General features: G+C 40.2%; 1 protein-coding gene across 1 annotated transcript in view; it reads left to right on the top strand.

Moving 5' to 3' along the window:
• The window catches only part of LOC119740622 (tubulin polyglutamylase TTLL5-like), a 98447-nt gene that overhangs the window by 64065 nt on the left and 15380 nt on the right, over positions 1-19002 (top strand). Inside the window, 2 exon segments of the mRNA XM_038215983.1 lie at positions 2161-2232; positions 16511-17247. Of these exon segments, the coding sequence (XP_038071911.1) occupies positions 2161-2232; positions 16511-17247 (809 nt within the window).

Here is a 19002-nt window from a genome sequence, read left to right on the forward strand (position 1 = left end):
GACAATTGCAGCAAAAGCAAATGTTGTACATTCCCTTTAAGGACACTGTTGATGTATGTACGAGTAAGCAGGAGGTCATGGGTTCGAGTCCCACCCGCGTTAGCTTGTAAAGTTTTCCTTATAAACTACGCTGAAATGTATTTGAAATCTTTTTGAACCCTCTTTAGTTTGATTGAAAGAAGAGGCATGACAATTGTACTTTAAAAGGATCGGTTTCTTATTTCTGAAAAAAAAAATTAATTAAGAAAAACAAAAGGGGAAAACCTTGCACATGTGAACTTGAATTTTGTCTTGATGTTGTTTGTTTCAAAAGCAGATAAAGTTTATTTGTTCTGTTGGTGCTCAAAATGACGCATCACATTAAAACCCCATGCACGTGTCTTTAAGGAAAAAGCACTTCAAAATTTACGGGGGAAACTTTTTTCCAGTTAACTCAGCTTGTTTTTCAACAAAAGTGTAAAGGCCTAGGAATTTTCATAGAAATCTTATGAAAAAAAGTGGGTAAGTGTACGTCAACATTTTCGCCGGGTATGGCGCGGGGGATTCACTGTTCTTAACTTTCTTTTGACAACCAGGTATCTACTGGAAGCTTATCATTGATGTATTTGATGATGTTAGGATTTCCTGTTTTTCACCAGGTGAAGTTACACCGAGCCCTGTGCATGTTTATCCAGAAAAAGATTGACGAGTTTCGATTGCCAAATCTAAACTTTCAACAAACAACACTGCATTCTAACTGTGGCAGCTTCTTGCATAATTTATTTAGTTATTTAATTTTTTTTGGGGGGGGGGGGGAAAGGGGCAGTGCACTTTTGTTTCAGTCACTTTTTTTTATTGAGGTAAAAGGTTTATTGAGCTTCGTATATCTTGGAGTGTTAGGCTAGGGTGGATTCTGTCAAGAATTGTGGAAATTTTGAAGGAGACTTAAAAAAAGGCTGGACAATTTTCAAGGGACTAAACCAGGATGCATCAAAATCCCTGAGAGATTTTTATGCCACGTTGTCTGCATTTACATGTACATTAATCATTTCATGCTCAATTTGGCACAGTTGGTTCTCTCAGCAAGCATTTGTAAGCTGGTCCTTGATGCATGCATTTTTTTCCCTCCTATATATTTTGGGCATTACGCAAGGAACATGTTTTTGTTCGACGTTAATGTTGCAGACTCACTAAATCATTTTTGTATGGTTCTTTGCATTTTGTGTGTAGGAATTCTATGAACCCAAAACTTTAAACAGGTCAGTGTAACAATATTTGCTATAAAATGCTAACCCCTAAAATCCATCCATTTCTGAAAATTACAGGACAGCAAAATTACCTTGAAGTTCACTTGATCAGAATGATTGTATGACTGTAATAATATATAGGCTATATAAAGTGTTTTCTAAAAATACATTGGCGAAGGGCCAAACCCAATATCAAAATGTTTACATCTCCCTGATGCAAATTCCCATCTATTGTCCTCCCTGTTTAATAGACTTTGATGCTTAAAGGGAATATACATACTTATGTACATCATTTGCTTTTGCTGTAATTTCAGAAATGGATGGAATTTGGGGGGTTGGAAATATATAGCAAATATAGTTACACTGACTTTTTTGAGGTTTTGGGTTCGAAAATGCTATAAAAACCAAGAAAAACAATCGTTTTCCTGTAGTCTGGTTCCCTGACTCCATATAAGAAGAAACAGAGCAGTTTACATACATTGGGGAATTGTAAGGTCAGGGAACCAGTTTAGCTGGCTTGTACCTGTTCATAGGTGTGTAATCGATTGCAAACAAGTGCGATGGTCAATTTTGGGCCAGTATTTGAAAAAAAGCCAGTTTTTTTCCAACGCTGGTCGGCCGACCAGCGTTTGAAATTGATACAAAAATACCACTTTTCTTGAAAATGACAGTATACCGTACCAGGTGCCATGATTTTACAGGATGCTTTACACTGTCATTCACTAACAGTCCAGCAAGGTATTTCAAAATGATTTGGTAGTTTTTTTTTTTGATGTTTGCAAATGTTGTATTTTCCCTTTAAGTAGGAATCCATTTACCCTTACCCTAAAAATGTACACTGCCAAACCTGATATTTCTGTCCTGTTTGCAACAAATCATGTCATGCTACTCCTATCCTATAATATGTGTACCTTTTCCTGCTGAACTTCTATAGGAGACAATCCACACCAGCTGAATCGGCCAACGTCCGCCTACGTTCACAGAGAACCACCCGGTGGCGAAATAGGTACATGTGTGGAAAACTAACACGTTCAACCCTGTTTACTGTACAGTGTGAAATCACTAATTACTAACCTCATACATATATAATGGGGGGAGGGGGAGGGGTAAAGGGGGGGGGTTTACATGTCTTTTTGATATCTTGGAACTATTTTGAAGGAATGCATATCTGATCATCCAGTGTGGAACTAATTTACAATAATACATTTTTTGTAATTATTTGAATGCTTTACACTTCATGCAAAACAACCCACGGTACCTACCGGTACAGTGTTGCACAATTTTTCCAGCAACTAAACCACATTACAAAGTTTTTTATGGCTTTTGACTTCTGGAGCCAAATGAGCAAAGACATGGAAAAATGGGGAGACTGCCGACATAGGGCTGAATACCTCAGTTGGTAGAATACAGGTATACCTGTTAAATGTTTGGGGGTCTCAGGATTCAGGGGTTCTCTAGATGTCCAGCTCCATTCAAATCTTTTCCCATGCAACTAAATATTGATGGAGTTTTTTTAGTGAGTGGATGTTTCTGTGGGATCTCCCCTACCCGTGTCGAAATCAATACTGGTCCACCGTAAGTGGAGCCAGGTCCCATCGATACACAAGGCTCACCATTCACACTTACACTGGCATGGGCGTCATTCGGTGGGGAATGGGTGGTGGGGGGGGGGGGACAAGTGGGCGATATCATATCATTTGTCCCCCCCCCCACTTTTTTCGCCCCCCTCCAAAAAAATGTAGCCCACATATTATTCTATAGCTCAGAATAGCTGATTCAATTACTCCCAACTTAAAAATGATGTTTAAATTGTGATCTTTTGCTAAAAAAAATGCGTTAAAGTGGTCAGAAATTGCCTCAGATCGCAACACAGAGTGTCTAGAATCCAGGTTTGGAGGTTTTTTTCTCGAGTAATCCACATCTCACTGACAATAACCATCTTAATTGAGAATTTGATGTGAACATTTGTGCTGACAACATTGTCATACTAACTTCTCTCCATCGAGTGATTGTTTTTGTTTGGTGTCTATTAATTAATTAATACATTTGTTTTCTTTTTGTGTGTATGTTTGCTTGTTTTCACATTGTGTAAATCCTGATTTATATATTAATGAGTAAAGTAAGTCGTGCAGCAAGCAAATCACAATTTTTCTTTTCTTTAGAAAAGTCTGAAGGAAAACAACTCTGGCCCTTTAAAATAGATTTCTTTCCTAAATTGCTTTTTTTCCCTAGTACATGTACATGTAATCCAAAAATTATTCACTTTTGAATGAGACTTCAACCAAACAAATTGGCCCACATTTAGTGATTGAATTATTAATGTACAAGGTCAAACTATTCTTGACCTGACTATAATTCCATTCTCGCGGGGTAGGCTGGTTCCCGCCCCAGTTTGAATCAGTAGTAATAATGTATGGACTGAGAGCCAGTCTGCTTGCAAGGCGGATCTCTTTGTGCACAAAATAAAAACCTTTTAGGGTTGTAGATGCCCCCCCCCCCTGAAAAAAGGGCGAAAAAGAAAAGGAGTTTTTTGGGTTGGAATAACATTTATTACAAAGAGAAAAAAAGTTAAATTGGTTTTAAAAGAGATGGGGAAAGTAACTTTAAATCTCTGCTAATGAACAGGCTTGAAATGTCGTCCACCTGAGACAAAAAGCCAGTCAATGGACGGGTTCAACATTAATTGCAAATTGCTTGAATTCTCTCTGTAATTAAGGCAGTTTATTCGGTAAACAAAGAGTTCAATCTTTTACCATGCAAAAGAGGTTGTAATACATGTACTTTAAAAAAGAAAAGAAAAAGAGACTCTCACTTCGAAGTCAATCCAACTTTCAACCAGTGCCTTTGAAGAAAATCTAGTAACCTCCCTTGGGCATGTAACTTGTGAGGCTGGTTCCCCCCCCCCCACCAAAAAAAATTGAACGTGTCTTTAATTTTTTTCATAAGAGCTACAGTGACAGCTGGTAGCTCTCTGGGACATTAAATAAATTCCAACTGTGGCAATTTGTGAATTCGACCCGGGCCTACATAGGAAATGCACTGGACTACTTGTCAATCATATTATATGGTCTTGCAATAACCTGTGATTATTGTGCAAGGGGCTGACGTAGCTGTTCTATTTTTTTCCTCCCGTATTTTATTTTTAGTGAGAATTTATGATTTCGACCATGACATATACGCGATACACTTTGGGAATAATCTGCACATACTTCCTGCGCTTTAAAAGTACCGGTATGGAATCCGTTTATAGTCAGGTGGCATATGGTTGGAATCGTGACCGACTGGTCCAAAGCACCAAATTTGGCAGATAGATTCTTATAGACCTAGAGAAGATATTTAGAAGGGGTGACACCTGAAATTATTTTGGAAAGGGTGCCTAATTTGCATAAATCGTTAATCCCTGCCGTGTAATATATTTTTCCCATATTTGGGTATATTTTTATTTTTTATTTTTTTTGAAAAGTGTATTTTGGTGATTCTACTTGCATATTCTTACTTCAATAACATTTTCTAAAGCATGTAAGTGACTGAATAATTACGAGGACATAGTAAATCACCGAAATTGCTACTATTTACCCTAAAGTTACGCGCATTTACCTTTTCCTCAGATATCATCAACTAGTCTCGCCAAACGTGGGTATTGATGAGCTTCAAATTCACAAAGGTACTTACTGACATAGTTAACCTAACAAAAATAAGTGGGAAATTATGTGAAAATTGATATCATCTTGATGTTTGGCCCAAAAGACCCAAAAAGGGGAGAAAATGTGGTGTCCGTAAATTGGGCTACAACGGGAAGGGTAACGTGGGGACTTGAACAAGTTCAACAAAATCCCCCCAAATAAAAGATTATTGTTGTTTACAATAATTTTGTCTACGCCAAAACGTTTTCTCAACAATAATTTTGGGAATTTCCTTGAACTTGTTCCAGTCTTCCATGTGAGGCAACCCTTCACCTTACTTGTTAGCCCAATTTATGGACACCTCGTTTTTTTCCCCAGTTTTTGTTTTCTGGGCTAAATATCACAATGTTCTCATTGTTCACATGATTTTGCATAAGGTTTCAATAGGGTAACTGTACCAGTAAGCTACGTGGTGAATTTGAAGTTCATCAATGCTGATGTTTGGCAAGACTAATTGATGATATCTGGGGACAAGGTAAATGCGCGCAATTTAGGGCATAATAGTAACCATTTTGGATCGTTACTATGTCCTTATAATTATTCAGTCACTTATATGCTTTGGAAAATGTTATTTTAGTAAAGATATGCAAGTAGAATCCCCAAAATACACTTTTCAAAAAATAAAAAATAAAAATATATACCCAAATATGGGAATAAATATATTACACGGCAGGGATTAACGATTTATGCAAATTAGGCACCCTTCCCAAAAAAATTCCCGGTGTCACCCCTTCTAAATATCTTCTCTAGGTCTATAAGAATCTATTTGCCAAGTTTGGTGCTTTGGACCAGACGGTCACGATCTTGACGAAAATTAGATCTAAGCCACCTGACTATTAAGTTTATCGCTGCTTGAGTGGTTCGTCTGCAGTGTTCACATTTTTCCCGGCTTTTTCTATTATTGTGCAAGTCTATAATGATAATTGTATGTGAGGAATTTGTATGGAGTCCAATGTTTACTGGCAATCAATCTTCTTCTTGTTCGAGGCAGGAGCCCCCAAATTATTCACCAACAATTTGAAAAATTCTCTCTTTTTTTTAACTGAAAAATGTTGCCTAATATACTTAAATATGTACAGTGCGTAATTCCAAGGGCGTCAATCGCCTCCGTAATTCACATATTGTATTACATGCAATGGCTGTCTATATTACCAAATTATAAGGAGAGGTTGGAGTGTTTTAATAGAAGAGGATGCAAAAATTAATTGGTTGAGGTGCAAAAAAAAAGTAATGAAAGCTTACTCTACAAAAAGTATTGAAATTGTTAGCAAATGTAAAAAGTAGGAGCCTATCGAAGTTGTTTAATGGGAGTCAGGTTACTTTCCTCGCCTTCCACCGCTTTGACCCGGGTTCGATTCCTGCCTGGGCCTATATGTGGATTAGGTTTTCAGTCCCTACTTGTTTCTTCGGGTTTTCCTCAGAATATTCTTCTGGGGTTTTCTTCTCACATCTAAAACTGTAATTTCTTCACATTGTCTTCTCTTTACTGGGCCTATTTTAGACCAGTGGATTCCACTGAATGGGCAACCCAGATAAAAAAAATTTCAATATTGCCCGCTTTTGTTTTAGTCAATTTACCCACTTCATACTCCATCATACTTCAGAAAGGCTAATGGTGCAACGTATGAAGTGGTTGAAATATTTCACAGATATTTAAAAGAAGTCACAATCAATACTGCAGATACTAAAGATCCTAAAATTGTACTCCCACTTGAAGATATCAAGGGGCTGCCATCAGTATTCAAAGCTTGCTCCTAATGCAAGTAAATTAATTCTCAGTCAGTCACAAACTCGCATTTTGTATTAATTAATCGCGTTCTGCTTTGTGCACAATTAAGAGCTATAACTGAACAAACATCTTAAAGATACAGTACATCAATTGTAATTTGTGCATTTTGTTCGTTTGAAGCAACAAAAGTGCTCAATATCTGAAGAACGATGCTGAACAACCAATCTGATGAAGTTTCAGCTTAGCTTCAGCTTCCTTTTTTCGAGAAAAACAACATTCTAGGATCTCAATTTCAAATCAAAAGTTGCTGAATCATGTTTTGAATTGGGCCTGAATCCAGCGTCCGAGACACGTTCTCACTAGTCGATTGCAGCTACGCGATGTCGCGCACTGATCTGACGAATGATAGCAACCGTGCGCGCGTGTGCGTCGTACCAATGCTTGCACGCGCTTTGCCGAATAACAAAACGAACTACTAATTTGAATTTCCTATATGGTGCTTCCTAAGACGCACCGTTGGAAAGGCCTTCTTTCGTTGATTTCTTCAAAATGACAGCTTGCCAGAAAGAATAATTTCACAGGGAGTTTAGTCCCTTACAATCTTTCAACCAAGTATGTTTTTCAACAATAATTACGCCAGTTACTTTTTGGATAGCTGCAAATGATGGACTCTGGTTTTAAGTTTCACAAATCTGTTGCTCTTGTGTCAGCGCGCAATGATGTCTGCGGTTTCTAGGGGGAGGGAGGAAGGTTACCGACCCAACTTACCGAACTTCCTGTTTCCTAGAGAGTTGACGTCATTTGTCTTTTCTTCCCTAGTCTTCAGTCATCCCCTCCCCTTGGATGCCTGCCCTGGATTAACCCCTAGAGCCTTGATGATGTTTGATCGCTCAGGTCTTAATGTAGTGACAGTTTCCCGCCAAATCAGGCCCTGCAGCTAGACACATACATGCAGGCTCGTGTTGTAATGTAACCAAAGGAACATTGTGTATGCTGTGCACATGTACATGTACTTCCCATTGCACATTGATCCTGTGCACTGCTTGAAAAAAATACTCTGATTTCTCTGAACAAGGTGTTTACCTTTACACTTTCTGTTGCATTTTTTTTTGAGGAGGAGTGGGTTGGTGGGGTGTTAACTAATGCCTTGGGGTGAGTTTTCCTTCCAAGATGATCACCTGTAAAAGTATTCGTGAAACCAAGCATCATTTTGAAAAATGACTCCTCTTATCACTGCTGGAAAGGAGAGACTTTCTGGTCCAATTTCATCCCACATGTCTTAGAATGTAGAAATACCGGCTCAAAAATTGGTTTAGACCTTGAACCCTTGGTACAAACCCACAGGCCGTAACTCTCCATTTAATAAAATGGCATAGAAATCATGAGTTTGTATCTGTATGCAATCTTGTGCCCAATTATTGGCCCACAACCTTAAGGCATACATGATGCATCATGGGATATTTATGGGTTAAGAATCCTATGGACACCAGCAACCCAAAAAATAACAAGAAGTGTGTCTTTATTTATTGATGAAATCAGGTCTCCAGACTTGGTACCAAAAAAGGGCAACAGTTTTGAGGAGGCTTAATAACTCAGTGTAAAAGTCACCTTAACACTGGTGATGCAGTCCCTTTAAAAAAAAAATTAAAACAGTTTTGGAGTTCAGTTTCTTGGTAAGCTCGACACATACACCACATTACTAAAACCACACACATAAAATGTTGTAAAAATTGGAGAAACAAACTCAGGAGTCCTGTTAAATCGCTTAAACATTTCCACCTCAGGTCTGAGTCCCAATAGCCCCTTTTTAAGAACTCTCTCTGGAGGTCCCCATTTGCTACACACAATTCTCTTGAGGGAGTATTTCACTTGTTGATCTGAAAAAAAAAATGGGGGGACAAATGAAATCGAAGGAATTTATTGGTTGGTTGCGTGCTAAGACTAAATTTGGAGGTATTCGGGAACCTGAGTGGAATGGAGATGGTAGGAAATGGGTAGGGACGGGTTGTTAATCATTGTGGTGAGAAAACCTGTTGCCACAGCCTGCGGACAGCAAAATGAGGAAACCATTCCACGAGTGTATTTCTTGGAGTTTTGGGCCCATAGGAGCCTTTGTTTTAAAGTAGAAAGTCCACAACTGCATACAAGCTCAAGCACACACAAAAATCCTGTGGTCAAGAAAAAAGGCAACATTTGCAAGCCAAGTAAAGCTTGTCCCACTTTATTTAATAGCTTCAGAATGGCTAAAAAGTTTGTAGAATACGCTATAGTGGTTATTATCATCATCGTCATCATCAGCCTTTATTGTCCCACTGCTGGGCAAAGGCCTCTCCCATATCACGCCATTTCTCTTCGTCCGCGGTACGTCTCTTCCAGGCTGTTGTCCCTGTTTCCACCACCAGTTCGTCTCTCCATCTAGACCAAAGTCTCCCTCTTTTCCCTTTGCCATGTAGTGCTTGCCATTCTGTAAGTTGTCTCCATCTTTCATCCTCTTTTCTTGCCAGGTATCCTGCCCATCTCCATTTATTCCTCTTTGCTGTTACCATCACATCATTTCCTTTTGTCAGGTCTCTGATCCACCCATTTGTTGTCCTACTGTAACCAATCGTAAGTGGTTATTACAATGTACGTGATGGAAATGTGGGGGGGGGGGATTTTTCTCCACTGTGGCATGTGCCCAGTTCCATCTCATTTTTCCAGAATGCCTCACATATTGCCTGATAAGCTGGGGGGGGGAGCAACCTACATTTATCTCTGTAACGCCACATTTCCTCATGAGCATTTTGAACAATTCTACAGTTTTGTGTAAACTATGGCCTTGTAAAATTCAGAGTGAACTTTCCATGTGGTAAGATGGCAAGCATTTCCACATACCGGTAAGACCAGCGTACTGTTATTCCATTTACCAATGTGGTTCTCAGATCTTCTGAACTGCAAAGTGATAAGGCAGTAATTGCCCAGCACTTCACCACAGTGAGATACTATTACTAGACCAGGTGAGATACTAGACCAGTTATCTCGTCTCCAGCTCTACAGCCAATTCCAACTTGGCCTCCCTACTTCCAATTCCCCATGTCAATTATCCCTGGAGATGCCCCCCAAAAATCTTAAAGAGGCAGGTTGTAAAAGTCATTTGGAGTAATAACCTTGTCCAGCAAATGACTCGAGTGCGTCAGCTGCGATTCCGGTACATTATCTCCATGCTTATTCTACCCTCATCATCGACACACATGCACACAGGGCCCAAAAGGAAAGAATTCCACTCCGCACCGTAAATTCACGATGATGATGTCGTTTCCAGACAAGACGGTTGCCCCAATGTCAAAGCCTTGGCTTGGCATTTCCACAAAGGTGAAAAGGAAAAAAAATTGGAAAGGGAAGAAGAAGTTGACCGATGACGATGGTGTCTCAACGAGGTACACCTCCATTGCTTCTTGATCTGGGGGAGAAATTGAGACGTCTGGGCCAGTCAGGGATCGAGTCCATCACCTTTCACCCAGCCAGATGCAGTGGGACTGAGGCTCTGGGCAATTCGTAGATCGCCCTGCCATCTGGGAACATCAGCTGGGAATTCCTCCTCGTCATCGGTTGGGTCCTAGACTTGGAAACACACCAAAAAAGTGCCAGAGAGTGGAAAAATAAGGCCAGTTTTGGTTCACTGTTGCCACACACGTATTTTGACCTCAACAGGGTGGGAAGATTCACACGTTAGTTTGGCAGCTCTCATTCCATTTGTAAACATTAAAAGTATTTTTTTTTTTTTACATCGATAAATGCATAATAAGCAAATTTGGTGTCCAATGGTTCCAAAAATTCAGCAATGCCTGAGAAGTCATCGACCATGTTAACAGATGGAGGCCATTTTTATGTCCGTCAGATCTTGCAAACTGTTGATTTTTAACCTTCCACGGGGAGACCTTTGGTCTAAAGAAAAAAAAAATCAGTAAGTTTGTTTTGAGTCAGAAATCTTACTGTAATCACAAATGGTGTGAGGAGTATTTAAAACGTTCTTGTTGGAGCCAAGTTCAGAACAAGCTGAGGGAATTATTGCAAATTTCATGTACGCTCTTTGCCTCAAATTTGAGCTCAAACCTACATGTAAATGCGTATTGAAAGGTTAATTTTTTATTTCAGAGGCCCATAAAGAACTCAAGTGCATATTATTACACAGCATCTATGTCATATCTATAATTCCATTTATATGCATCATTGCTTTTAAGATATTGATGAAAGAAAGTGGAAAAAGGTCCACTTTTGATATAAATTCTTCCATTTCAATTCGTTCAATTGTATTTCCAAATGGAAAATGATGCTGGAGAAGTAATTGACAGTGGATGCAGGTATTTCTTTGTGTCTGACTTTGCATCTACTGAAACATGTCTTTCAGCAGGAAGGGAAAGTTAACCAAGTGCGTTTATCCGCTCGAAATGCCAGTTAAAATATCAGACTTTCTTTTGTAGACAGTGTCAGTGGTGTATTTATATCACTTTTTTTGTTTCTTCAGTTTTACTCTTCCAGGGTTTTTGCATTTTTGATGGCCAAGCGCCACGACAGCAGGATTTCCCCCCTGAAATGTGGCATTCCTGCCCCACCTTGTGTCACCCCTCCTCCAGTTAAGTCTTTTTGGGTGAGACAGTCAAACGGTTTGGCAATGCCATACCCATCAATTCGCCCATCCGGTGAACCATAGCGTCACTTGTGACGTCATTTGGGGAGCCCAGAGTCCAGACGCGGCTTTTCCACGTCATTCGGCTCTTGTAGCGGAACTCCCAGAAGCTGGGACGCGCTGGCTTTGCAGACATACACCCTGTACCCACAACCCTTATCCTTCCTGAATCACTCCATCTAGGGAACAATTGACCTTAAAACATTGGGGTGGGTGAATCACCGATCTGCCGATAAACGGTACCGACATCGGTGGAGACCTTTATCTCGACAAGTCTGATCAAGATCATGACAGGACTTTGATCCAAGATTTAAAAGATCTACAAAGTTTAGTTCAATTCAGATGTGTATAACTGGGGAGAAAGCAAAGTATGAGAGGGATATTATCTCGGCAGACGAAAGACATGAATATTCTTGGACATACAGAAACTCAGATAAGAAGTAAGGAGTGGACGATTGCTACTTACTGATGTACGCTTTTTGTGGCATTGTTTTTTGTAAGTTGCGTTTTTGTGTTGTGCCTAAAATGTACCATAAATTGCTCTGGTATCCAGCTGGCTGCTTTCAGGATGGTGCTGTGGACAGTGCTTCCAATACACTGCTGTGGTGCTTAGAGGCTTGGGGTTCCAATCTCTGTTTTGACTTACAGCTAAAACCTGTTTGAACTTCAGTGAAATGAACATTGTTAAAAAAAAAAAAATTCAGCAACTCTGCCAATAAGAAATTTCGTGACAAAAGAGCATGGGGTTTGTTTTTGTAAATTTTCTAATATACCCCTGAAATTAATATGAGTAATTTCTAATTAATAGGTTTAGTCCAGTCGTAACACATGTGCCAAATTCACAGATTGACTACCCATAGACTTGTGTGTTACTGCCAGTCATAGTTACAAGTAATTCGGATGCAGCTTTAACCACAAAGGAAAACTGACTCAGTTCCATATTATTGAATACAAGGTTGAACAAACAAATTGACTGGAGCATGAATTTGAACCTCGCGACCTTCTGGAAAATTATTGGATAATTGTCGGAGGAACACAGAAGCACCTTACCCAAGCTACGGTGCTCCCAGATTTGTTCTGTAGCTTTTGCCCCCGTCCTTCCATTAGATAGAAATTACACCTGCTTCCAGCCCAAAAACCCACCCACTCTTTGGCCCTCACTACCCCTCTCCATCTCGTGGGCTCAATTTGGTCCATTTACACACAAAGTACATTACCCCTTTTTGTCCAGTCCGTGTCCAGTCCATATTTTGACCGCAATATATTTCAGTAATTTTGACAACTAGTAGCCAAGGTCTTTAGGCAGAGATCATAAATTTCCCTTGTTTGGACTTCAGCTCAAGATATTTGGTCCTGTTTCAACCGCCCCCCCCCCCCTTCCTCTAGAATCTCTTTTCTGTATCCTTGTACTTCATATTAGGAAGTTGAAGAATTGGTCCTGTTTCTGTTGGGAGGAGAGACTATTCTTCATGGTTTTGTGGTTGTTTCTGGCCCATTTTGGTTTGATTTGCAGTTTCCTGATGGTTTACTACTGTAGTGTCCCCAGATGGTCTCGTTCTTGGATTTGTCCCATCTGTACTTGAGGGAGCAAAACCTGTCATTGTTTTTGTTGGCAGAGTATTTTGCTGGGAATAAATACATACATTTTGTGCAGGGTGTGAGCAAAGAGCCCTTTCAAAAATATTTTAAAAAAATATGTGGGGTTGATTCAAAATACATTTTACAAAATTTTGCAATTCTGAATACAGAAACTGCTGTAATCATTTTACTTCCTGTATAACTACGGTCTCAGTAGTGACATGATAGACACTTCAGTGTGTCCCTGCATGGAAAGATGCTACAGAGTACGTGCATACGCAGTTTAAAAAATTGGCCACAGACACTAAGTGCCACTCACATACTCTTGTTTTACTATACTCTCGAGGACAATGCTTTGTGTTTCCCTTTGTCCCTGTAATACTAATTTAACACTCTCCCATGGACTAAGCACGCAAACTTACTACAGAGGGCCGTCTCCAACAAAAGACCCAACTCCTGAGGACTGAAAGGATCTGTTGTTCTCCCTTTGTGTTTTGGTCCTTGAGGGGTTATGTAGAACACGTACACACAAACGTGTGTTCACCGTCGATCGCGGACGTCCTTCTTTTGTCCCTCTTTTGTTTGTACTCTTTTTAGTAACTTTTTAGGAAGACTCCCATAGGTTTTGTACACGACTTCAATCGTGGCCGTACTGGTATGCTGGGAATCGTGGACGATAATGTTCTTTTTTGTTCTCTGGTATTTTTCGTCCACTGTTTGAAAAGATGAACACGTACACATGTGCAAACGATGTGAACATGTATAACATACATCCTGAAGACAGCAAGACAAAGAAAGTGTTCCTGGGGTGTAAAATGTATCAGGATTAGAAGATGTGCCAATCAGCAGCTTCATTTACTCAAACACCAATGGGCCACCATATGCAACAACTTGTCATACAATATTGTGATGATACATGTGTTTGAGCTGAAACCGTGTTCCATCCATAATTTGGAATCATTCATAACTGGGGACAAATCTTTTTCAATAGCAGGCCCCAAACTATGGAACACTATTCCCATCAACATCAGGGATGCCCCATCTCTCAGTCTCTCACCATTTTCAAGAAACGTCTTAAAAGTTACTTATTCATAACATCCTAGTCCTCTCTTGTACAGCGCTGTGATCTATCTTGTAAAAGCGCTGTGTAAATACTTTATTATTATTATTATTATTATTATTATTAACTGTGTTGCATGCTTGTGTGGCCCCTACATGTTTGATTCTGTACCACTGTCGTCTGCCTTTGAAAAAGGTCTTGCTTAAGTCCGAAAGGTTAGGCCAGCTAATATTGATAATTGTTTTCCTGGACCACTTGACTGCTACAAACAAACCTGCTAGTGATAGCCTTGATTTTGTTTAGCATACGTTTCCTAATTGTGCAAGGTTTCATTATCTGGCCTCTGTGATGTAAAACACTTTCCTTTCCCCTTTGAAATAAGGAAATGATCGAAAGCGTTGCATCATCGTCGTCATCGTGACAGTCGGTACTTGCCAAGGACAGTCTGGTCATCACATGCCCATGACGTCATTGTCTCTTCTTTTGTTTTGGCTCCAGAATAACACTGACTCATCAGTGTCACCCATTCAACGCCGATATGATTTTAGAGTATCTCTTGGCTTGCCACATGCACTGACTCATTTGGTGACAATAACGTGGAAGGAAACTTTCCACATTGTGGTCATTTGCAGACTTGTGTAAAAGTTTTATGAACATTTTTTTTTTTTTTTTTTCAAAAGTGATCCGAACTTCCTGGAAACGATTGATTTTATCAGCCTTCTGTGCACACAAAGCACACCGATCAAATTGTGTAAAAGTACCACAGAAATATAAAACAAAGCAAAATAGAACAAACAAAAAGCATTGCCGGGATTTTTTCTTGCAAATGGGAAATGTTGAAGAAGAGAAAATAAGGGAGACGTGTGTTCCTTTGACTTACAAAAATGCTGGAGCTAAAAAACAGGAGTTCCCAAAAATGCCTTACATGTTGATACCACCCCCTCCTCCAAGATTATTTCGCATTGACATGATTGCAACTAATGAGGAAATAAGTGTGTGCTTGGGAGGATTTAAACACCCTATTTAAGACCGGTTGGAGTCTGGATGCTGATATTTACCCCAGCCGAAGGAATCGGTAAACTGCCTTAGGTATTTATGAATACATCAGTGGAACAAAGTCATATTTATTTGTCCTTCTGGATACTGCCTTGACAGACCTTGACTGCCTGGAAACCCAACATTTTCACCCCAACGTCTCCTGCTGACATGTTTTCAGTAATATGAAGTGACTTACAATGGCATTGTTCCTTTAGGTTGGCAATTTTCATTTAAAGGGAATATACATCATTTGCTTTTGCTGTAATTTTCAGAAATGGATGGAATTGGGGGGTTGGAAATATATAGCAAATATAGTTACACTGACTTTTTTGAGGTTTTGGGTTCAAAAATGCTATAAAAACCAAGAAAAACAATCATTTTCCTGTGGTCTGGTTCCCTGACTCCATTTAAGAAGAAACAGAGCAGTTTACATACATTGGGGAATTGTAAGGTCAGGGAACCAGTCTAGCTGGCTTGTACCCGTTCATAGGTGTGTAATCGATTGCAAACAAGTGCGATGGTCAATTGGGGCCAGTATTTGAAAAAAACCCAGTTTTTTCCAATGCTGATCGGCCGATCAGCGTTGGAAATTGATACAAAAATACCACTTTTCTTGAAAATGACAGTATACCAGATGCCATGATTTTACAGGATGCTTTACACTTGTCATTCACTAACAGTCCAGCAAGGTATTTTAAAATGATTTGGTAGTTTTATTTTTTGATGTTTGCAAATGTTGTATTTTCCCTTTAAAACAGAGAAAAAGTTGTGGTTATTGTTTGAACTCCTCTCTAGGAGGTGATTGAGGACTGCCTTGAGTGACTACACGTTCACATCTGCTACAGCTGTTCCAAAAAATACCCCTATGCTTAAATGAATTACTTACAACTAATCCCCATAAACCCTTTCTCAAAGTGCACAAGTCACATCAAATTGTTGCACTGTCATTTGAAAAACAATAAATTACAAGGTGATTGTTATACAGGGACCCGTTCAAATCCGCATGAGTAAAGTCCATTATCACCAAGCGGATACATTCCGATGGGAGTCACACGCACCACAAACAGCCCGTCAGCCATGCCACTGGTCAGGACCAATCCTACACTCCATCATTCACGACAATTCCCTGGGAGATTTTGAGCAGGTCATGCTGGTCTAAACTCCTCCAAAAAAACACGCTGTTTTAAAGATTTGCTCGTAGACTAAATTAATATCTCTGTCTATATCAATTTTATTGTTAAGATTTCTTTTAGTGGACTGGAAAAAGAGAAAATGGAGCGAGTTTTCAGTATTCTTTCCAAGGTCACTAGTTGATCTTTGGATCGAGGTTGCATAATATCTGGTATTTACCCCCATCTGACCCCGTGCATTTTTTTCAAACTGAAAATAGCTGTTTTATTTATATTACATTGTACTTTATTAATGCTGCATGTAGTTTGTTGTTCCTGGGACTGATATTTCCTGAAATGGCATCATTGGTTCTGGAGCCAGTAATGTCATAGTTTGTATTTATTTGGGTTTTTTTTACAGCGGCAAGGCTCTTCTCCGAGAGCAGCCAGCAAGCCATCCAAGAAGCCCTTCAGCGTCTTGCCCGCCGCCAGGCCGTCAGGCAGTACTCGGCTTCCAGCAGTCAAAATCAGAACGTAGTTACCCAACAATACCTGCAGCATTACAATAGCGGTGGCAGCGGTGGGATCAGCCCAACCCCTGCTGGTCCTCACCACCAAGCAAGCGTAAATCTCACCAGCGCGGCCAGGGCTGCTCACGGGTCGAGGAGTGCCAGCAGCCTGACCAACCCTCACCAGCCTCACCATCACAGCAGGGGGAATACATGGGATGGTCTTAAAAGCCAGAGCAACAGTGTCTTGGACAGCAACGCTGGGGGATCCAGGACCCCCAGCCAGTCTTCTCTTAGCCAATCAGCCAGTGCCATCCAACTAAGACATCAGCTCAGTGGCCAAGACCTCCCTTTGAACACTAGCGCAGACCCCATAGGGGCCGACGAACTCAGGAATGGGGGCAGCGAAACCTTATGGAGAAGGGATTCCACCAGTGCCCATCAAGCTCCATCACAACAGAAGCCATACCATCCTGCGGGAAGCCAGCATTTTCAGAGCATTCTTCAACAGAATGGGCTGAGGTCTCCGTCCAATCAGAGTAGCGATGAGGGAGGCAGGGCTGCCCAGAAGCAACCGCTGAGCCTTCAGGAGAAGAAGCAGATATCTCACGACATGACCCAGCAAAGCAAGGCTAAACACCAAGAAAAGGCAAGTAGTAACGTTCTTTTGATTAGTTTGTTGAAATAATCTTGCAATTTATGTAGGACCATTTTCAGCTTTCGACATAAACTTTCAGTAAATTTTGGCCCAGTTTCACCTTTTCCTAGAAAAGCCTAGTAGTTTCAACAGTGCATCTTTCATAAATTTACAGTACCAATTTGCACAAATTTTGAAAGAGAAAACTTTAAAAGACCATGTTTACACACCCTCTGAGGCCTTGATTTTTTTTAAAAACTTTTCTTGGGATTGACCTTGACTTCAAACAGCTCTTTTCAGCCTGGATAAAATCTTACTGGCACCATAACTATAGAGCACTGTTGTGGAGTATACACATTTCTTAGCATGTTGCACTGCGCGTCATGTTTCACACTGCACTAAAAGTCCTGACCGTGAAAAGATCTTTAACACAGAGCCATACATGTACAAATAAATCCCGGAATTTAAAATAAACTAATACCCCTCCCAACCAAAAAAAGTCTTGGAACATTCCAAATCCCCCCCCCCCAAGCTATGTGCTATTGTATGACGCAACCCTCCCAATTTAGTTCATCCCGTGGGTAGGTGAATACGATTTTAAGCACCACCGGTTGTCATCAGTACATTAACAACAATCGCCCAAAGCCTTTGCCAAGTATCAATGGAGTCAGCAGGTGTCGGTATTCTGACCCGATTACCGGGGGAACAAATCGCGGGGATTTGCGAAACAATTCTGGACACAAATAGAGGGAAAAAAAATGAAAGGCCCTATCCAGGGGATAAGCCGAGGGATCCGGTGACATTGTGGAGCGTTGTATAAACTGGAATCGCAGGATTACCAGTTACACGCTCATTGGAATTGGCAGACTTTCGGTGACTACCAGTTTTTGCGACCTATGATATCTGTTTGTTGAAAAGTGCCATAAGGATGCGAGAGATGCATGCAATTTAAAGGGAATGTACATGTACAACATTTGCTTTTGCTGCAATTTTCAGAAATAAATGGATTTGGAGGGTTAGTATACAGCAAATATTGTTGAACTGACTTGTTTCATGTTTTTGGCTTGTAGATGCTGGAAAAACCAAGAAAACCAATCTGTTCTTGTAGTCTGGTTCCCTGACCTCACTTAAGATGAAACAGAGAAATTTATAGACTTTGGGGAATTGTAAGGTCAGAGAATCAGTCTAGCAGGCTTGTACTCCTTCACAGGTGTGTGATCAATTGCAAAGAAAATGCGGAATAACTAATTATGAAAAATTAGGAGCAGTTTTTGAAAAAAGCCAGTTTTCTCCAACGCTGGTCGGCCGACCAGCGTTGGAAAAATGCAATTTTTCTTGAAAATGTCAGCACACCAGGAGCCATGATTTTCAGGATGCTTTAGACTGTCATTCCCTAACAATCCAGTAATAGTATGGTATTTTGTGATCATTTGATCATTTCGTTTTGTGATGTTTGCAAATGTTGTATCTTCTCTTTAAACATCAAACATGCAGATCACATTCACATGTAATTTACATCGTCAAAATCTCTCCTAATTTAAAATTGTGTTCACAAAAGTAGTACACGTACTTTTTCAATACCCGGATTTTTGTCGCTGACCTTAGCCAGCCCTTACCTTGTTTGTTTGTTCACTTTGAAGTTGCCAATAAAAAAAACTGCACCGTATGGTAAGCTAATCAAAGAACTCCAGACTGCCAGTCACTGTAGTAAATCTCCTTCAGCCCTGCCTTGCCCCTAGGTCCCCCAAGCCCCCTCAAGTCCCCTGT

Source organism: Patiria miniata, unplaced genomic scaffold (genome assembly GCF_015706575.1).
Source record: "Patiria miniata isolate m_02_andy unplaced genomic scaffold, ASM1570657v1 HiC_scaffold_5, whole genome shotgun sequence".
NCBI lineage: Eukaryota > Metazoa > Echinodermata > Asteroidea > Valvatida > Asterinidae > Patiria > Patiria miniata.